The sequence below is a fragment of the Carettochelys insculpta genome, chromosome 21, assembly GCF_033958435.1.
Source record: "Carettochelys insculpta isolate YL-2023 chromosome 21, ASM3395843v1, whole genome shotgun sequence".
Classification (NCBI taxonomy): domain Eukaryota; kingdom Metazoa; phylum Chordata; order Testudines; family Carettochelyidae; genus Carettochelys; species Carettochelys insculpta.
In genome coordinates this window covers 15,753,085-15,773,552 of record NC_134157.1, presented here as the reverse complement: position 1 = coordinate 15,773,552, position 20,468 = coordinate 15,753,085, and the positions used below count along the sequence as shown (strand labels likewise).

The following is a 20,468-nucleotide window of genomic DNA, read 5'->3' as shown; positions in this document are numbered from 1 at the left end:
GGATTTAAATTGTCATAAGAGGTAGAAGATGGAACAATATAGGCTACTAAACAAAATGGGAAAGAAAACATGCAATCTAAGATTAATACACTAAGGCTGTGTCTATACCAGAGGGTTTTGTTGACAAAACTGGTGTTTTGTTGACAAATCCTGGGAACCATCCAGATTCCTAAGGCATTCTGTCACCACAGCCCTCTGTCTGCTGTGCTTCCAGTTGGATGCTTTGTCAAGAGAGCAGCCAGGCAACCCAGCCACTCTCTGTCGACAGAGCAGATCGCTCCTGAGATTCGCTTGGCAATTTGGCCATGATCAGTTGACAGAAGTTTTTTCAGAAGGTATCTTCTGACAAAAACATCTGCCGACAAATCGCTGTAATCTAGACATAGCCTAAGGGTATGTCTACAAAGTAAAGTTATTTTCTGTTATTTTGAAATAACTTTGCTAGTGTCTACAAAACGCAACTAATGATTTTGAAATAGCAGTTGGCTTATTTTGAAATAGGTAAGTCCCATGGACTCAGCCTGTGTACAGTGATCTTTTCTACACACAATGTTCTCTTTCTTAACCACCCCTATTTCAGAACAGGTGCTATTGCTCGTGGAATTAAGTTATGAATATTGACTCTGCACTTGTATGAGAAATGTTTTATTGCTGGGATTCACAGAAGGTGTCGTCACCTTCCAGCCAGGTGATAATGGTCTCAATAAAGGAATGGCCCATTCAGATTCCAATCTGCATCTCAGGCATGTGGCTGAGACGCATCAGCTGGGAGTCTGCCAATGGCAGAATCCCCCAAAAAGGGAAGGACAGGTGATGTCATCAGGTGGTTCACCACTGAGTATGAGACCAGAAGCAGGAACTTCCCACCACATGGGTAAGAGTCTATAAAAGTAGGACCCTGACAGTCACCATCTTGTCAGCAGTTTACAGCAACATCTCTATTATGAACTAAGCTTGAATGGACTGGGGACCCCTCCCATAAAGGTTGCATTTTTGGAGACTTTTAAGATAGCAGCCTTTACCACCAGCTGCCGTCTGCATTGAGATAACTGATGTATGTAATTTAACCACTTTAACTTTTTCTCTGTCACCCTATTTTTTTTTCTTTCTTTTTTTTTTTTTTAACAAATCTCTAGATTTTAGATTCTAAAGGATTGGCCCAGCATGCTGTTTTGGGTAAGATCTAAGTATCTATTGACCTGGGGCTGTGGCTGGTCCCTCTGGGGCCTGGAAGAACCTGTGAAGATTTAGGTGAGATTGGTTTTCATAACTTCCCATATGAGTGAGGAGGGATATCAGTTTGGGACGCAAGAGCAGCCAGAGAGCCTGTGGGATTTGCCCGTATAGCCGGTGGCTGGCCCTAGAGGCAGCAGCAGAGTTCCTTGTAACTGGTTTGGTTTGCCTTGTGTGAGGAAACCCCTGTCTGGGCTGTAAGTGAAATGTCCGAGTTTAAAGCAATTGGCCCAGGTGTGGCTCTCTGAGCGCTGCTCCACAAACCTCCTGTAGCCACTACACAAGCACTATCAGCCAGAGAGAAAGGCGCACAGGAGGCAGGTGCCAACCCTACTATGTTGATCTTTGCTACTGATCTCAGGGGGCTCAGGAGCTTAGTTTACACCACAGTCAGCTGAGCACCCTGAGTCACTCCTGGCGGCGGAGCCAGGGGGCGACTGTCCAGAGTTGCAGCCTGGAGGAGTGAGAGCCCAGCCTCGGGGGGGGGGGGGGGGGGGGGGGGGGCCTTGCTGGAGCCCTCCGGCCTTGCCACCCCCACCCAGTGAAGAATCAGCGGGCGGAGCCCCAGGCTGGCGGGGGAGGCTGCAGCCCGCTAAGGCCGGGATGCTGCCTCTGTGACATCACCGCCGCCGGTTCTCTCCACGCTGCTTCTCCCCACCCCTTGGCTCCCCTCTCCCTGCCGGCCAGGGCTCCTCCCCGCCCCCGACAGCTGCTTGCGCCCGGGCCGGGGCTCGCCGGCCGCCGCTGCTCCGAGCGCCCAGCCTTGGGCTTCCCCACCCTCCCGCTCTTCTGGGGCTCCCCAGGTTTGCAACGCCCGCCCCGCCGCAAAGGCTACCCGCTGCTCAGCGGCGCGGGGGCTGGGCGGCCGGGCCGGGCCGGGCCGGGCCGGGAGCGGGGACAGCGCCAGGCGGCGCTGAGGGTGGGACGGGCGGTGTCTGCAGCACCGGTGCTGGCGGGCGTGGCTGTGCGGCGGCTGCCCGGCCTGCCTGGCGCGGGAGCACCGCTCGCTCCCCAGCCCGGGAGAGGCCGAAGGCGCCTGGCCGGGGGTGGCTCCCCCCGCGGGGCTGCAGCGGCCCCGGGCTGATCTCCCGCGGGAGCGGTCGGGTGCAGGAGCCGCCTTGTGTGTTTTCTCAAAGCCTCCGCTCCCGGAGTCCCGTGATGACGTGAGGAACGGGGAGGGGGATTCCTGCGCTGCCGGCTCAGCAGGGCCGGGGAGGGGGTCTGTGCGGGGATGCTGGGAAGGGAGGCGATGGGGCGGGGAGCGTTGTAGGAGATCTGTGCGTGGTGGGCAGTGGGAGGGGCTGTGTGGGGTACTGGGCAGTTGCGGGGGCACGCTGTGATGTTCAGGGCACTGTGTATCTGTATAGGTAGGGCCTGGGCGGGGTGGGTCTACGGCAGCCAGCCATCTCTGTGCACCCAGGCAGCCGGTTAATCCGGGCCTGAGCTCAAAACCAGCCTCAAAGTGCCTTCCTGCTCCGGCATGGGCTCCCTCTTTCATGCCACCTGGCTAGACGCTACCTGCTGAGGTCAGGTGGACAGCCTTGCCCCCCCCTCCCCCCCCGACTTGAAAGCTGATTTCTGTAGGGTCACCTGTGGGGGTGGAGAGGTCATTTATTTTGTTATCATCCTTTTTCTAATCGAAAGCACCATCTCCTTAGGACTCCTTTTAGGGCTTTGGAGTGGCTGGGCAGAAAGGCATCTCTGGTTCAGCCAGGGGATGTAGGGGGATGATTTTATGCAGCACACAGTTTTGGGAGGGTGTTTTCAGCAGAGTAGCTCCAGTAAAAGGAAGTCATTCAGTGGTACTGTCAAAGAGCCTGATTAGCCTGAGAAGTATGTACACAGGCTTCCTTCCCCACCATGTGTGTTCAAAAATCCTGACTTGGAGACACCCTCAAAATCATGAGAGTGGCTGAAAAATAACACCTGGGGGGCTTCTGAGTTGCCTTCTGATATGGGTGTCCTTCAGGTCATGTTTTCAACCTTCCTTTGCAATCAAGACAGCCAAATTACCTTTTTTTTAAAAAAAAAAAGAAGGCTGAATTTCTCACGTCACAGGCCTCGGGAAGCTGGGGCTTTAAGAAGACTAGAAGATGGGTCATAAAATTGCAGGTGTTGCCAGGTCTGCCCTTGACTTGAATTGGACTCCTGAACACAATACTCTGTCATGGTTGCAGGATGGGCCCTGGCTATTATTACGTGCTGGCCTGAGCAAGGGCAAGCAAGCAAGCTGTACTACTCAGGACAAAGCTTCAGAGCTACCTGTGTTTGGCACAAATCCCCGGGTTGGCTGGGAAACAAACTCTGCTCCAACATCTCCAGCACCTAATTGCAGATAGCTCTGTGACTCAGCCTGGGCAGGTATGGTTTTGTTCTTCCCCTGCATGCGCACCTGCCTGTTTTTTGTGGGAGAGAGAGAGAACACAGTCCTTGCTTCCCTTTGTGCTCCTGAGCTTCCCATCAGCATACCTGGAGCTACAATCTATGCAGCTGTAACCCAGCCATGCTCCCGTTGCTCCTCTGCCTGGCTGTGTAAGAGCCAGCCAAAACCCCAGCGCTGTAGCAAGTTAAAAGCGGTGTATTCAAGCTCTGTGCCTCCAGCACCTTTGCATATATTCTCTGACTGCCTGCTGCCTGTCTTTGCCACCCCACCTCAGCTCCCATTGTATTATAGCTTAATGGGCAATGGAAAAATCCTCACACAAGCCAGCCCTGGATAAATATAGTATGTCATTCTTCAGGGCTGTCAGGCTGTCATCACTTCCCAGCTCGGCATTAAAACATGAGACAAGATGAAAATTGTGGCTCTGGAGACAAAACATCATATGCTGAGATTCATCCTGGTTTGAGTGTTTACCTGTGGCAGGTAGTTGTTATTCCCCCATTAGACACCTGGGCTGCAGTGCAGTCCCTTGAAACAGGCGTGGCTTCAGTGCAGCAGCACTTACCACTGTTACCTGGAGAGGCAGGTCGGAGACAGAGCACAGGGAATAGCAAGAAAGGGTGTTAGAAATTCATTCTTATTGAGGAGCTGCAGCACGCTCAGGTGAGAGTCAGGAATTGCCAAGTGTGAGCCTGTTAGGATTTTAAACCCTTGATTTTTCTTTATTGAGATCTGGGGCCCTTTTTTTGGCAAGAGCTAATCCCTCCTAGATGAGTTGCCAAGGGAGTATGAGGTGGGACCTGTAGAAATGTGCATGTGATGTTAAAGGAACATCAACTGCTTGCTGCTCTCCAGCTTGTAGGAGTGAACTTAGAAGTGGGGAAGACCAAGGAGTCCACCTAGTGCCACAGTGTCCAACATGCTAGCCACAGGTGGCTTGAACAATGAACATGTTTTCAGAATAACCTGGCTAGTTCGCTCCAGCTGTGGCCACTAGAGTGGCTACTTTTCAGAACTGGTTGGACACCAGGGATCTAGTGCCTTCCCTGCCGTCCCCAGGGCCTGTGCAGGACGGCTCCCCGTGGTGCATCCTCCAGGGCTGCAGGGGCAGGGGATATCAATGCGGTGCCATGCTCCGTCCCCAGCAGGGGCTGCTCTCGGCATAGGCAAGTTTGGCAGCTGTCTGAATCATTGGCAGGTTGGGAGAGGAGGACCCATGTAAGTGTCTGCACACTCCTGAACAATTCATTATGGCACTTGGAGATGGTCCCTTCGGCCCCTTCCAGGCCCCTGGCCACCTTCTCTAGTGTCCTGCCCCAGCTACCCACTCTGTCCTAGCCCCCCACCCACCATCTGCCCTGTACCCTGTCTTCCTACCCTCCATGTCCTAGTATTCCTCTGCTCCCTTTGTCCCTTGCTGCATCCTGCACCCCACCCCATCTGTCCCCTGTATCCCCATCTGCCCCAGTCCTGGCCGTACACCATGTTCAGATTCTAGTCCCTGTGTATTATTCCCCCCATTGTTCCCATGTCTTGCATCCCCAGCTACTTCCAACTGCGTGCTGGGGGCTCCCCACCCTGTGGCTTGGTGTAACTTCATCTGCACTTTGGGTGCCTTTTGGCTATACATGCAGAGGGATGTCTTGGGGGCTGCGATGGGGATGCCAGAGGCCAGCTGGAGAGGGTGAGGCAGATGGAGCGAAGGGCTGAGAGTCCCAGCACATGGTGCTCTTGGGAGTAGATCAGTTATGTTGGACTGAGCAGGGCTATGGGCTCCTTGGAGGCCCCAGCCAAGATCCTCTTGGGGAAGCCCTGAAAGGGAAGTGAGTGGGGCAGGGCGAGGGAGCTGTAGGATTCATTCCTATGTGTGTGAGGCAGCCTCACTGGAAGGTGGCGTGCTCTAAAGGACTCACTTAGGTCCCCACCCACCTTTCTACCAGAGCCCAGTTGGGAGGCAGGTGGGTCACTTATCCACCAGGCCAGGACTGCAGCCAGGTTCAGTACCACAGTTCAATGCAGTTTGTATGGACCAGACTTGCAGGGACTCTTCCCCTTGCACCCCTGCTGGGGTCTAGATCCCCTGACCTCAGGGGCTTCCCATACAATTTTATAAACCTGGCAGCAAGGCTGATGTAAGTGGGGGGAAGAGTTACCCTATTGTGGGGAACCTTCCTGGCTTCTACGCTACCCCGGTGAAAATGGGCCAGCAAAAGGATCTGAGTCCCCATTCCCACTTCCTTTACCCAGAGGCCTCCCTGACCCCCAGGGCTCCACTTCCTCTCTCCTGTGCGGCAGTGCCCATGTGGCCCCAACAAGGCTGGGCCCAGGATTTCTTGGGGTTTGACCCCCACAACCTTGCCATCACCTAGGGCAGGGTCTAGTGTCCACTCTGGGGTCTTCCCTTCACACTGAACACTTCCTGGGCCCACTGATGATTACAGATGGTTCAAAGCAAATACAATTCATTAAACAACAGTCAGTTAAAAAAAGAGGATAAGAAAAAATGGGAAGAGTTAATGGAAAGCACATTACTGTGCTCTGAGTCAGAGACCTCACAAACAGCATCTCTGGAATATCAGGGCAGGTCACCATCTGTTCCTTGTTGGTCCCAGGCCTCCTAGAATCATAGACCAATAGAGCTGGAAGGGACCTAAAAAATCCATCAAGTCCAGCCCCCTGCCCTAGGCAGAACCAAACCCATCAGATCAGCCCAGCCAGGGCTTTGTTGAGACTTAAACACCTCCAGGGATGGAGACTCCACTGCTTCCCTGGTTAGACCATTCCAATGCTTCACCACCCTCCTAGTGAAAAAGTTTTTCCTAATGTTCAACTTGGACCTTCCCAACTGCAACTTGAGACCATTGTTCCGTGTTCTGCCATCCATGAGCACTGTGAACAGCCTCTCTCCAGCCTCTTTGCAACCTCCCTTCAGTAAGTTGAAGGCTGTTATCAAGTCCCCCCTCAGTCTTCTCTTCTGCAGACTAAACAGTCCCAGTTCCCTCAACCTTTCTTCATAGGTCATATGCTCCAGCCCCCTAATTATTTTGGTTGCCCTCCGCTGGACCCTCTCCAGTGTATCCACATCCTTCCTATAATTGGGGGCCCAGAACTGGACACAGTACTCCAGATGTGGCCTCACCAAAGCCGAATAAAGAGGAATAATCACTTCTCTGGACCTACTGGCAATGCTCCTCTTGATGCAACCTAATATGCCATTTGCCTTCTTGGCTGCAATGGCACACTGCTGACTCATGTCCAGCTTCTCGTCCGCTACAACTCTCAGGTCCTTTTCTGCAGAACTACTACTGAGCCAGTTGGACCCCAGCCTGTAACAATGCTTGGGATTCTTCCGGCCCAAGTGCAGGACTCTGCACTTGTCCTTATTGAACCTCATCAGATTTCTTGCAGCCCAGTCTTCCAATTTGTCTAAGTCAGTCTGAACCCTCTCCCTACCCTTGAGCATATCTACCTCTCCCCCTAGCTTAATGTCATCCACAAACTTGCTGAGGGTGCAATCCAACCACTCATCCAGGTCATTGATAAATACGTTGAACAGAACAGGACCCAGAACTGAAGCTTGGGGCACTCCACTAGAAACCGACCGCCCTCCCGACATCGAGCGTTGATCACTACCTGCTGGGCCTGACCTTCTAGCCAGCTTTCTATCTATTCTATCTGCTCCTTTTCAAGCCCTGGCTGTGCTGCAGGGATTCTGCAGGTCAGACACTTGTTTGGGGTGCCAGGACCCTTCTCCCCAGCATCAGCCCCCTCCCCAGTCTGGCCTGCAAGGCCTCTTGGCTGGAGGAGTCCCTCTGTGCTGGGCTTCTACCCTGGGTTGCCTGTGCCACTCACCACACCCAGCTCCAGCTCCTCTGTCTGCTGCTCTGCCTCTAGCTCCTGGGCTGCTTCCCTAGCCCCTCTGGCTCTGTGGGTACAGCCCTGCTCCCAGCAGGGCTCTGTTCTCTGCACTGTGGCTCAGGATCTCTGGCTGCAGCTCCCCCACCCCTGCATGGCTCTGCTGCTAGGCTGTGTCTCTGGCTGTCTCCCGCCAGCATGGCTCTGCTCCCAGCTCAGGCATAGCTGTCTCCTTAGCTATGTGCCACTCAGTCTGACCCAGGAAATTTGGCTGACGTGGAGGAGGGGACTGTCCCAGATTCCTCACTCCCTCATTGGTGTGCCCGCCCTGGCAATCCGGCTGACCTAGAGGGCTGGCCTCTTCCCATTGTTCCTGGGGGCTGTCAGTCTCACAGACCTTCCCCCACTTTCCATACGGGGAGGTGACCAACTAACACCTCCTGCTGAGGCATGTCCAACTGTCCTTATTCTCAGGCGGGGGCTGGGAGCCCATTGGTTATCTGGAGAAGCCCCTGGTGATCTGCCCCAGCTGGGAGCAGCATGCTGGCCTGCCAAGGAGCGTGGCAGAGCGTGTTCCCCCAGATCAGACCGTCCAGCTGGTTCAGGAGTGACTCAGGGTTGGGTCAGGGACACAGAGCCTGTGAGCAGGAAGATGTAGGATTCCTCTGCAGTTCGTCGGTTACGTATAACTAGCCAGGGTACTGTGGCTGTACAGCAAACTCTGATTGAATGGACCCTGACTTAACAGACGTCAGAAATAATGGGCGCTGTCTGCCAGTCCCTCCCTGCCAAACAAATACCGGTGACTCACCAGAGCCACTGGAGTCATCGCAGCAGCTGGGGCCACGAGAGGAGCCACTGCTGAGGCTGCCACAGCCACCGCCGCTGCTGGAGTTGCCACTCAGGTTCCTCCCGGCCGGGTGGGTGCCCAGACCAGACAGCTGGCCCAGCCGGAGCCCTGGGCAGAGGTATCCTGCTCCAGGGACACTTAGTTTCCGTGGGAGTGCCTGGCCTGGGGTGGATGATGAGCGGCTCATGGCAGGCAAGTCCAGTGGCTCCGCTCTGTAATCAGCACAAAGAGCCCACTGCTGACCTCTCTCTCCCAAGCCCGCTGCGTTCCTCCGGGGTCTTGGTCCACGCACTCCCCAGCGCACCTTGCGAGGTGCCTGCAGATTTGATGGATTTTCAGTATTAACAGACACCCCTCCCCCCCGCAGCTCATTAAATTGAAGGTTTATAGTTCTGTGGCCTCTCTGGGGAGTTTGCTGCAGTGATAGGACCTTGGACCCTCAGTCTGATGCAGTCCAACCCCTCCAGGATTCCAGGCGGCACAGAGGGATTAGGACCGTGAGACAAAATGAGCTGTGCTGCATTTCATGCTTCCCTGAGTGTGCCCCTGGCTGTGGGATCTTTGTGCCTGGTTTGAAGAGCAGCACCTCACCTTTTCTCCATGGCCCACTGAGATCTGTGTGTGTTTTTGCTCCACTGTAGGAGAAATGACTTGCAGGACAGTGGTGAGATCAGTCCTCGTACTCTGCCTAATCCTCCTCCCTGTGTTTATCTGGTGAGTGTCTCCTCTGGCCTTACTCCTCAGACTGACTCCTGCTCTAGCAGCGCTCAGGGACAAACGCTGCTATTCATGCATCACAAACCCCTTGGAGGGAGACTAAGACTCGACTAACGGGCAGGCCAGCAGACCTCAGTTGGAAGGGTGAAAGGCAGCTCAGGATGCAGCCTGAGTAGGGGAAGAAGAGAAGCAGGCGCAGGCAACATGACGTTGTGGCAAGTAATCAGTGGGGGCCAGCTGATCGCACTGCCCACGTGCTGGCAGGGATTTTAAAAAGCCATTCTAGTCAGGGGAGAGGGAGACAGAGTAAGTGGGCAAGGCAAGGAGGTTGTGCTAAGAGGAGAGCTAAGGAGAGTAAGCAGCGTTTACAAAAGATGAAAGAAGACTTGAAAAGAGGGAAAGGACTGACCAGCAGGCCCAGATGGGCAGAGGTGGGTGTAGCCTAATCCCTCCAGCAAGAAGGGAGAGGCGTGGGACCCTGGCAAGATCTGGGGGTACCCTGCCACACTAGATATGTTATTAATCATACACTTTGCATGTAGTTCTGGCTCTGTTATAATGGCTGTAATGTGACCTGGCCAGATTCTTCCCTCACCATCCCCAGACTCCAGTCGTCTCCCCCAGCCTGGTGAAACTGAGTGAGGTTGGAGTGAGCGCAGGTGGCTGTAATGCCCCAGCCATGAAGTGATCCTTATATAGTCCAATGATTTGCTGTTCCGTAAAACACTTGAATATAAATAACAATAATACTTATCCTGTACTTTAAAACTGGGCCCAGCAGGACACCAGCCATTCACAGAAGCCCTTTTACACCTGAACAGCGGTAAATTGTAGTGCAGACCCCTTGACAGAAGGGTGTACTGCTGCATTCTTCATCCACTGGTGAGTTGGCCGGATAACCTCCTAGCCCAGTAGTTCCCAGCCTGGGCTCTGTGGACCCCTGAGGGTCCATGGGGGCACTGCAGGCGGTGTGTGAAAAAAATAAACAATAAATAAAATGATCATAGAAAATAAGTTTTAACTAAACTGCAAAGTTACAATCAATTATTATTTTTAGATTGGATATCTTCTAGTGATGTTATGAATGGCTGTCTGAAAGGCTATGGTGTGTGTTCCATTTTCATTTAATGAAGTGTTCTGAGTGGCTAGAATTGGCTTTGATGGGGGTCTGCGAATGGTTTGGGGGGCAATAGGGGGTCTGCACTTGTGAAAAGGTTGGGAACCACAGTCCTAGCAGATCTTAAACTCCGGGCAGGATTCAGAAGAAGAATTTGGAAAATGGCTTCCTAATTTTAATGGTTTCTCCTGTTGCTTGCAGGATGACTGTCTGGAATAGGCCTGTCCACTACCTCCCATACCACCTCCCTTGCCCAGAAATCTTGTAAGTATGCAGTGTGAGACAGCTGAAATGGTGACTAGCTTGAAGTCAGACAGAGTCTTGGCAGAGGGTGGGGATAGCTCTGAGGACTCTGTTCCTTTTCCAGCTGTCTGTATTAATAATACTAATATTTACGAATTATTATCTGTATTGCTGCGGGGCCCAGGAGTCCTAGTCTTGCAGTGGGTCCAGAGCCAGGCTAGCCAGCCCCTCTATGGGGAGCAGGTTGTGCTGGGAGGGGGTTGCAGCTGATAGGCAGTGCACACTAGCATGCCTGGCCATCTTATATCCCCTGGGCTTATTGCCTGGAGAGTCTTGTCTCCTCTCAATCCCCTGGATAATCCGGGAAGAGCAGTAAAGGGCTCTCTGAAAGCCCCCCACGTCTCTCCCACCCCATGGCACTGCATAAGGAGGTGCCATTAGAAAGAATTGCATCTCTGTCTGCTCTTGAAGCATCACCTAGGGAGGCAATGCACACAGCCCCCGACCAGGCAATGCAGCGTGGGGGCTTGCAGCGACCAGGGCTTGTGCTCTGAGGAGTATTCGGTGCAAGCATCAATCCTGAAATTGACTTACCCACCTCGTTTCAAGGAGTTTGTACAGACCTGTCCCTCTTCTTTCTTGTGCAGCTCTATGAAGCTCCAGTACGCCAAAGAGACGACAGTGCAGTTTTTTCCTCCGTATGTGCCCATCGTTTTCATTTCTCCCCTTTGAAATCCCTGTTCCCTCCCCTGGGCCTGGGCATCTATTATTCAGTGGGTGTTTGTTCTCTTTTGCAGGCTGGATTATCCTCAGCCAAGAGCACTGGATCAGAAGTAAGTCTCCTCCCAGTTCCAGTCCCAGTCCTGCCTGATTTGGTGATTCTCCCTACCCCCGAGCACCACTGACTTCCCTTCAGGGTGTCCGGTGTGTCTCAGGATCTTTTAAGATGAAGGGTCAGGATGCAATACCCTTTATTGCAGTGCATGGTACCTTCCCCTGAGTACTCATGGAGCAGGTACTGCTCAGCTTGAGTAATGTGACAGATTACAGCCTCCAGGTGGTGAATGGATGGATGTCTCTTATCCCCAGGCTAATGCATCATCTTCCAGGGCGTTGGTGTGTTTGACCTCGTTCTCTTTTAATCCTCCCTCCTGAGCCAAAGAGGAATGACTAGTCAGGTGCTCAGAGGCTACAGTGATGGGCCATAGTGCCTACAGCCGCTGAGGGCTCCAGGGCAAGGCGGGAGGGGGGCCCAGCTTTGTACCCTGGAAGGGGTGGAGTCGAGAGCAGGAGGGGCAGAGCCAAGGGCAGTTAGCGCTCGGTGCTGCCTGGACCACAACACTGCCCCCACCACCACTTCCTTCATAGCCATGCGCAGCCAGAGCAGCGCTGCTGGCGCTTCAAAGGGGCCTGGAGCTCTGGCCACTGCTACTGCCAAATTAGCAGAGGTGGCAGATGGAGCTCCGGGCCACTTGGAAACACCAGTCCCTCGGGCAGCTGCCCGCCCCCCACCCCCGTTGCCAGGCCTGGTGATGGAAAAGAGTCTAAAACCCCAGGAGAGAAAGCTTCAGCTCCCTTGGGTACATCCTGCGGCTTTGGAAGGATCCTTACAAGGCTTTTCCATCATGATCACTTACCCAAGAGAGAAATGCAGCCACTAATCCTTCCCTGGCTACAGTGGCACACTGAGCATGCTCAGTGCCTCTGCAGGAGTGGTCCCAACATGAGCTGTGCGTTGTTAGGCATCATTTTAGCCCAGAGACTGGGTGTGCATGTGTCCATGTCTGTGTCCCTGTGGCTGTTTGCTGGGACACACTGGGCATAAGTCTCCTCTCGCAGACACTGGTGTAAATCAAGAGTCCAGGAAACCCTTATGTGATGCACGTTCATACAGCGGGCTTTCACATCATGCTGTTTTCCTTCTGTGACCCGTTTTTACACTGCACGCACTGGTTTTATGCACCACAATCACAGGAGGGAGGTTGGGTGCAGGCAGGTGCTTGGGGTTGGAGCATGGGAGGGGGCTCAGGTCGCTGGATCCAGGGGGCACTCACGCCAGGCAGCATCTTGTGCCTGCTGTTCCTGGTGGAGCACAGCTAGGAGGCTTCATATGCTGTGTGCGGGTGAAGGCAGTGTACAAAGCTGCCTGGCCACACCTCCATTAGGAACAGCAGGGGAGGGGAACCCCCTGAGGTGAGCACCCCCAGACCAGCATTCCCTCTAATCTTTTCCATCCATGGGTGAAATAAATTTTATTTGCACGAAGGCAAATAAGGTACCACCAATAGAAACACACTGCTGGCTGTTGGTGCTCTGCTAAGCAGCAGGGTGGCACCTGAATCTCTCATGGGCAGCTGCCCAAGCGTTCAGCTTACAGGGAGCGCTGCCCTGGACCCTGCAACCCAAGGCCCGTCCCATGCCCCAGCCCCGTACCTAATCACCTCCTGTACCCAAACTCCCTCCCAGAGAGTGTCAGGGCTGCCTCCCCACTCTGACACTCTGAGTGCAGAAAGTGGAGGCCTGAAAAAACCTTTACAAATATCCTGCCTCCATGGGCTCTGCTTAAAAGAAACCTCCCCAAGGTCACAGATTCCCTGACCCTGAGAGGTAATTGCTGCCACCACCAAGTGGAAAAGTCTGTCCTTAAAACCAAGGAAGACGCACTTGTATATCTCCTGTGGGGTAGCTTCCGAGCCTCACCCTTTCCTTAGGAGATAAACTTGGAAACAAAGAGCTGTAATCTGATAGCTGACCCTTTGGTCTAGGCATGGGGAAAAAAAACACACAGATACTCCTCTAGGATGCAGGAATCAAATCACTGCCTTCAAAAAAGTAATTTATTTACAAAACAAAAGATGGAAAAATGCCAAGAAAGTAAACACCCATACTTCATTGTTGGATATAGCAAAACAACTCAAAACAATTTGATTGGAGCCCAGAGAATTACTTCCCTGGGATACAGTTTACAAGTTAGAGTACCAGGGGAAAATACATCAACCAGCCTAGAAAGTCCAAAATAAAAATAACCTGATCGCGTTTAACTAAATATTTCCTTTCTACTTACTGATTATGAGATGGCCAGCATCTTTACTGGATTTATTCACCTTGCTTAAGCATCTTGTCTGTGTCTTCTCTGCATCGGCCGCACAGACAAAGACTCCTCAGACTGCAGTTGTTTTCAGTTTAAAAGAATTTCTCTTTCTTCCATTGGCTTCCCTGGCTGCCCTCAGAGATATGCCACCCTCCCACCAGCCCCTCTGAGTTTAACCCTTTAGAGGTATTCATTCTTGACGGCTCGAGTGCTCAGCTTACAGAGAACACTGCCCCAGGCCCTGCAACTTGAGGCCCCTCCCATGCCCCGAACCTCCTGTCCTAATCATTCTCCTGCACCCAAACTCTCTCCCAGAGACTGTGTGCCCTGCACCCTCTCCTGTGCTCCCAGCATGAATAACTTCCTCATGCTGGGGCTGTCACCCTATTTTTCCATTTACTCTTCAGTTTATATAACACGTTTTTATTTAGCATGTGGTTTTCTAGGAGTGTTACTGCTGCCTTACATAAGAGTCTTTTGTAATTGCAGTGAAGGCAATGGAGCTATATTGGTATAAGGAAGAGGTGAATCAGACCCATCGTGTTGTATGTTATAGCAGCTTTTGGTGTGAAATGGTTCCAGGGGTTGTGGGGGAGCATTTATCGGTTGCACATGTTTCCCTGGCATATAAATACCATGGGGAGTGAGTCACCCAGAGAGATCCAGCAATGCCCTTTGAAATGAAGGAGTATCTGATAAAAGCAACGAAGGGTCCTGTGGCACCTTGTAGACTAACAGAAGAGTTTTGAGCATGAGCTTTCGTGAGCACAGACTCACTTCACGAAAGCTCATGCTCAAAACTTTTCTGTTAGTCTATAAGGTGCCACAGGACCCTTCGTTGCTGTCACAGATCCAGACTAACACAGCTACCCCTCCGATATCTGATAAAAGGGATAAACAGCTCCAGGGCATCCAAAAACAAGACCTCAGGTATCTGATCTAGAAAGAGAAGTCCCTGCTTAAATGAATGTGTTTTCTACATACAAAACCAAGTGCTGTTCCTTCTCCCGTATCAGTTCCAAAATCTATTCTATCTGGGTATCATTAGACTCTCACAACATACAAGAAGGTCACACTCCAGGCTCCTCAAACATCGTGTCTCCTGCAGCTGGTCTACGATGTACACAGCATCGGCCACTCAGTTTTTTCTGCGTTCCTTGAAAATAGCTCACATGGCCCTCAAAAATCTTAGGCGGTCTTGACTAGAAGATGGAGGCAGGGAGACAGCTGCAGGCTGGCAGAGTCTTAAAACTTGGCCAGACAAGGTTCTGTGTGGTCTCAGGACCAAATTGCTGTGGGCCGAAGTCTGGAGAAGATTCCGGGCAGCCCCCTGCCAAGCAAGCCTCATAAAACTGATTTCACAATACACTCCCGAGCCCTGGCAGACAGCCCATAGCATAGGAAGAAGGCCAAAATGTAAGTGCACGCCTGCAGTCTGGCATAGCAGCTCTCTGCTGCATGTGCTTGCATGCTGCCCAGGTGGGGTCTGGATTTCCCATAGGTTTATTATGTGTCCGAATGCTGGACTAGCTATAAAAATGCTAATTATGATCCAACCTATGAAAACTACATTTCCGAGCTGGGATAATACAGTCCCTCAGACAGAGTGTCTTTTAATAACCATGGCAACAGAGCAGTTTTCTTGCAGTTTTGCATCCATTTGAAATCCATATGCTGCCATCTGTATCAGGCCCACAAGGAATATAAGGAGGGTGTATGTGGTCGCCCACCCTTTGTGGAATTCAGTGGCCCTGTGCAGAGATCCTGTGGGCTTACGTAGGACATAATGGCTTGGATTTTTTCAGAGGGGCCCAAGGCGTGGCAAGTCCGGACCTGGTGTATCTTGCTCTGAAGCCTCATGCAGTGAGGTGATGGAAGTAGCTGGAGAAAATCAGATAGTTATGAAGTCTCCAGGCTGCTGTGAGAGGAAATTTAAGAGTGGGGGGACTGACACATTTCATGTACAGTGGAACTTAAAGGGTTAACAATTATCTTCATGCCTGCATCGTCCAGCGTGTCTCAGCGACAATGGGCTCTGGCTGAAGGGAACTGTTTTGTTTTGTTCACCGTCCTTTTCATCTTCCTTCAGGCGCCAGGATGTGCTGACGCTCACTCCATGGCTGGCCCCCATTGTTTGGGAAGGAACTTTCAACGCCAAACTGCTGGACAGGGCCTACAAGCCACTGAACCTTACCATAGGGGTGACGGCATTTGCCGTTGGAAAGTGAGTCACCTGGCAGCTCTGGTTCGTGAGGCAAAAGGCCCCCTCCCCTAATAGCTCCCCAGCCAGCTTTGTCCCCAGTGATGATCCTGCCACTGATTAATGTCCTTTGGGTGTGTGGCCGTGAGGGTGGGATTAAAGGAGGTGCTCAGGGAAGAGGGAGCGGATGAGCACAGGCTAGAGCTCTGGGGTCAGGCACAACCTTTTACGCAAGCCCAAGTTTCCCCTTTGTTAAAGGTAAGGGCCTGGTAGCAATTGCAGTGGTTGAATCAGAAATAGCCTCTTCATAATACCTAGCTCTTCTATAGCTTTTGTCATCAGTAGAGCACAGCAGACTTCATGCTTTTCATACTGTTAGCCCCATTTTAAAGATGGGTAAATTGAGGCATGGAGTGGGGAAATGACTAGTCCAAGGTCACCCAGCAGGCTAGTGACAGAACCAGGAGTAAAACCGAAGTCTTCTGAGTACTCATCCCGTGCACTAGCCACTTGACCAAAGGGTCTCAACTCCTGGTTTGTCCCTCCTCTCCCCAAGTCCAGTAAAAGCTCCATGACCCACTGTCAATGGTCAGCGAGTGCCAGTGGCCATTGCAGGGGAAGGGGAATCTCCACATGCTGCCCTGTCCGGAGTGCCAACTCCACAGCTTCCACTGGCCTGGGAGCCACTGCCAGAAGGATATGCTGGTCCCTTTTGGGAGCCAGCTGAGGTAAGTGCTGACCACCTGGTCCCCTTCTGCACCCCTGCCCCAGCCCCATGAAAATGAGTGACTGCAGAAGGGTGGATGGAGAGTGCAGGAGCAGGGCATCAGAGACGGGGCAGGACAGGATGTGGCCACAGGGCTGATGTGGGAAAGGAGGCAGGACAAGCATCTTAATTAGACAATTGACAACCCTACTGGGTGGGCCTAGGGAAGCCCTGGCCATGCTGGAAGAGTGAGCCCAGCAGCCCAGCTGGCAGCTCACTGGTCACCAGGCAGGGGAGGCACAGCTCTCCCCAAATGCCAGGTGGAGGGCGGCGTGTGGGCCTGGCTTTTGCATGCATGAGGGGGCCCATTGACAGTTCTACCCTGGCACCCGGGATTGCTCTTGTCTGCCCTGCCTGCTTGTGGCCCCCTGAACCCCAGATCTTAGTTGAGACCCGTTGCCCCAGACCACACTGCCTCCCAGTACCTCAAGTGGTAAAGTCCTATTGCAGCCTGCCGGCCTTGCGATGTTGCCTGACACCTGTGCTAGTCCCGTACCACGCATCCTCAGGAGAGAAGCGAAGGCCGGCACAGGTCTGTCAGGTCTGGTCTAGGCTTAAAAGTTACATCAGCCTTAATCGCAAGTGAGCCTGCAGTGACTTCCGCAATCGGACAAACTGGAAGGACATGGGAGAGCATTAGGCAATCTGTGAAGAGCATCCTCGGGGCCAGCAGCGAGAGTCACCTCAGCCCCGTGGCATCCATGCAGATCAGAGTGGTGATACTGTTACTCCCCCAAGGCACAGTGCAGTGGAGGTGCAATTGCAGCATGTGTAGACACACTCGAACTAGCTTTAATCAGGCTGGCTTCGTGGGTGCTATGACAACGTAGGGATTGTCCCTGGTTATTTTGCGTGTGAATCTTACAGTGTTGCGTGAATACCACGTGCCTCTTTCCCTGTGTAGCGCACTAATCTGCCTAGGTGGTGAGAATAAGTGTGTGCGCCTTCTGCAGGAGCTGCTCCGGCTGCCACCGCTTACGCTCTGGCTGGCCCCTTTGTAACTTGAGCTCCAGGAGGGGGATGTGACCAGTGTCTCTTGGCCCAAGTAGCAGGATTGAGGCTGGAGGAGGAGCAAGGAGGGGACTGAGGACCAGGCAGCTGCAAGTGGGTCAGCCTTAGCTGGCTGGGACTCGGGGCAGGCTCTGGGTTCCCCTGTTTGGCCCTGGGCTCCCTTCCTCCTTCGAGGGACTCCCGTGAATACTGTTTCCTGTGTTAACAACATCTCTTCTACACTGTGTCCTTGCTGAATAATACACCCTTCTGCTCCACACGGTGGCTGAGAGTTAGTCTGCTGACAGCAGAGCCGGGGTGCAGGGCCCTTTGGCTTCCCCACACATCGCAGCAAGGCAAACTCACCGAGGAGAGCACACAGTGTGGAAGGCGATACTGAATGCTCCTAAGTCCAATCCAGAAAGGTGGAAGCTACGTAAGCTTCTTGACCTGGCAACAGGATGGTCAGAGATAGGAGGTACTTTCCCCCAGAGTCCTGGCTGGCCTCTCAGACCATCACCCTCCCAGCACCGTGCCAAGTGCTAGTAGTGGTGAAGCTGTGGATGAGAGCAGGGGTTGATTGCAGGCCCCCCAAGTAGCCCACCTTCTTGGCTGGCTAGTTTGTGCCACAGCTGGTGCTATTGCCACTTCACTGCTGTTAGGACCTGGCTGGATCAAAGCTTGCTGGAGCACCTCTGTGCATGCTGCAGTCACACTCATGGCAGCGTAGACAAGACCTAAATGGCCCCATGAGCTGTAGGGGAACAGAGAAACACAGTTAGCAATTTTGCAAGTCCACCCCAGGTTTGCTGTGAGAATCACCAGGGCTGGGGCATGTGGTGGGACTGTTAGTTCAGTTCAGGTAGCTAATTGACCAAGGCATGTCCGCTCTAGCCTCATCTAATCAAGTGCTTTTCCAACCCATTGCACTTGCAATGCACCCACCCTTATAACAGTACCTAGGCAAAACGTTTCCTACCACGCCAGTATATGAAAGACCCCCATAACGTGGGACGCAGCCCCTCCTGTCCATCAGTGCCTTTGTGTCTGCACAGGTACACCACCTTCGTGGGCCGCTTCATCGAGTCGGCAGAGAAGCACTTCATGAAGGGCTACCAGGTGAACTACTACATCTTCACCAATGACCCCCAGGCGATCCCGACAGCTGAGCTGCAGCCCGGCCGGAGTGTCAGGATCATCCCCATCAAAAAATACTCCCACTGGCAGGAGATTTCCATGCGCAGGATGGAGGCGATAAACAGGCACATTGCAGATGTGAGCCACCGGGAGGTGAACTATCTCTTCTGCCTGGACATTGACATGGTGTTCCACAACCCCTGGGGTGTGGAGACCCTGGGGCAGATGGTAGCAGCCATACACCCTGGGTACTACAATGTCCCTCGCAGCCAGTTCCCATATGAGAGAAGGAGCTCTTCTGCGGCCTTTATCCCTGACAGCCAGGGGGACTTCTACTATGGTGGGGCCGTCTTCGGAGGGCTGGTTAAGCGGGTGTACGAGTTCACCAGAGCCTGCCACATGACCATCCTAGCAGACAAGGCCAATGGGATCATGGCAGCCTGGCAGGAGGAGAGTCACCTCAACAAGCACTTCTTTACCCACAAGCCCTCAAAACTCCTCTCCCCGGAGTACCTGTGGGATGATACCAAGCCCAAGCCTCCCGAGGTGCGCCTGATACGCTTCTCCACGGTGAATAAGGACTACCGTGAGCTCCGGGATTGATGTGTCTGGCCCTCTTGGAGGTGTCTAGCCCTCTTTGTGTTACCAGGCAACCAGGATCTTGATTTGCTGCTCGCGCAGGAAGTGGCCCAGTGAGTATTTTTTGGCTCCTCTCTGTGAATGGATTGTGGAGCTGGCCCTGATTCAGACAGATGGTTCTTGCTGCTCAGGGATGAGGTAAAGTACTTGAGAATGATGTCATGAGGCCACAGCAATGGTGACTTCTTGGGCTGCTTGAACAGATCTACTTGATTGCTTTTCCCTTTAAATCTGAGTGCTGCTGTTGCCTGGCCAAGTGATACCAAAGCTTAGAATCCACCGTGTGCTGGTTTAAAAGAAAAATACCCAAACTGTGATTTGGTCTGAGACTGGATAATAAAAGGAATGCCATCCCTGAGAAGTCTCTGCCCTAAATGATAAAATGCAATTAACTTTCATAGCGTTTTTCACGTGCCACAAATGACAGTCTATGATTTTACGGCATTCTATGTGTCTAATGCCCTAAGCCAGGCTCAGCTCACAACGGCTGTTGAGGAGGGAGTTCTGCAGAAAGGGATCTAGGGTCATAGTGGACCATAAGTGAAATGAGTCAATAGTGTGACACTGTTAGAAAAAAATCAAACATCATTCTGGGATGTATTAAGAGGAGTGTGGTGAGCAAGACATGAGATGTAATTCTTTTGCTGGACTCTGCGCTCATTAGGCTTCCCCTGGAATATTGTGTCCATTTATGGGCATCACATTCAGGAGAGATGTGGAGAAATTGGAGAAGGTCCAGAGAAAACCAACAACGATTAAAGGTCTAGAGAACACAACCTATGAGAGATGGTTGAAAGAATTAAGTTTGTTTAGTTGGGTAAAAAGAAGACTGAGAGGGGACATAAGTTTTCAAGTACCTAAGAGGGTGTTACAAGAAAGAGGGAGAAAAATTGTTCCCTTTAACCTTTAGGGTAGGACAAGAGCAATGGGCTTAAATTGCAGTAAGGGAGGGTCAGACTGGACATAAGGAAAAACTTCCTGTCAGGATGGTTAAGCACTGAAATAAATTGCCTGGAGTGATTGTAGAATCTCCATCATTGGAGATAATTTAAGAACCAGTTGGATAAACATCTGTCAGGTATGATGTAGCACAGGGCTTTCCATCATGTGGCCTGTGGGCCAAATTTCAGCCCTCAGAGCCTTTTTATTTGTCCTGCGGAGCCAGCAGTGGTGCCATTTTTAAAAGGCAGCTGAGCTGCTCTGAGCCACATGTGGTTCTTTAAGGAGCCATTTGTGGCTCACACTGC

At 52.4% G+C, this 20,468-nt stretch overlaps 1 protein-coding gene across 5 annotated transcripts; it reads left to right on the top strand.

Moving 5' to 3' along the window:
• The first annotated feature begins 1,791 nt into the window (after positions 1–1,791).
• On the top strand, positions 1,792–19,599 carry GBGT1 (globoside alpha-1,3-N-acetylgalactosaminyltransferase 1 (FORS blood group)). Of its 5 annotated transcripts, none has more exons than XM_075015380.1 (8): positions 1,814–2,036; positions 3,411–3,594; positions 8,963–9,035; positions 10,357–10,419; positions 11,046–11,096; positions 11,196–11,231; positions 15,579–15,713; positions 18,501–19,598. In XM_075015380.1, exons 3-8 carry the CDS (start codon positions 8,968–8,970, stop codon positions 19,183–19,185), a joined length of 1,038 nt encoding a protein of 345 aa, XP_074871481.1. In that variant the 5' UTR covers positions 1,814–2,036; positions 3,411–3,594; positions 8,963–8,967; the 3' UTR covers positions 19,186–19,598. The 5 variants fall into 5 exon arrangements, with proteins under 5 accessions (XP_074871483.1, XP_074871481.1, XP_074871484.1 ...); XM_075015381.1 differs by lacking the exon at positions 1,814–2,036 and adding an exon at positions 2,208–2,396; XM_075015382.1 differs by lacking the exon at positions 3,411–3,594 and having other exon boundaries at positions 1,792–2,036; positions 18,501–19,599.
• The last annotated feature ends 869 nt before the right edge of the window (positions 19,600–20,468 follow it).

Excerpts from the sequence above, each read along its gene's own strand:
- GBGT1 (XM_075015382.1), top strand. The coding sequence starts at position 8,968 with ATGACTTGCAGGACAGTGGTGAGATCAGTCCTCGTACTCTGCCTAATC. Across the intron at positions 10,420-11,045 it reads CTCCCTTGCCCAGAAATCTT|CTCTATGAAGCTCCAGTACG; the intron begins GTAAGTATGCAG and ends TTTCTTGTGCAG. Across the intron at positions 11,097-11,195 it reads ACAGTGCAGTTTTTTCCTCC|GCTGGATTATCCTCAGCCAA; the intron begins GTATGTGCCCAT and ends TCTCTTTTGCAG.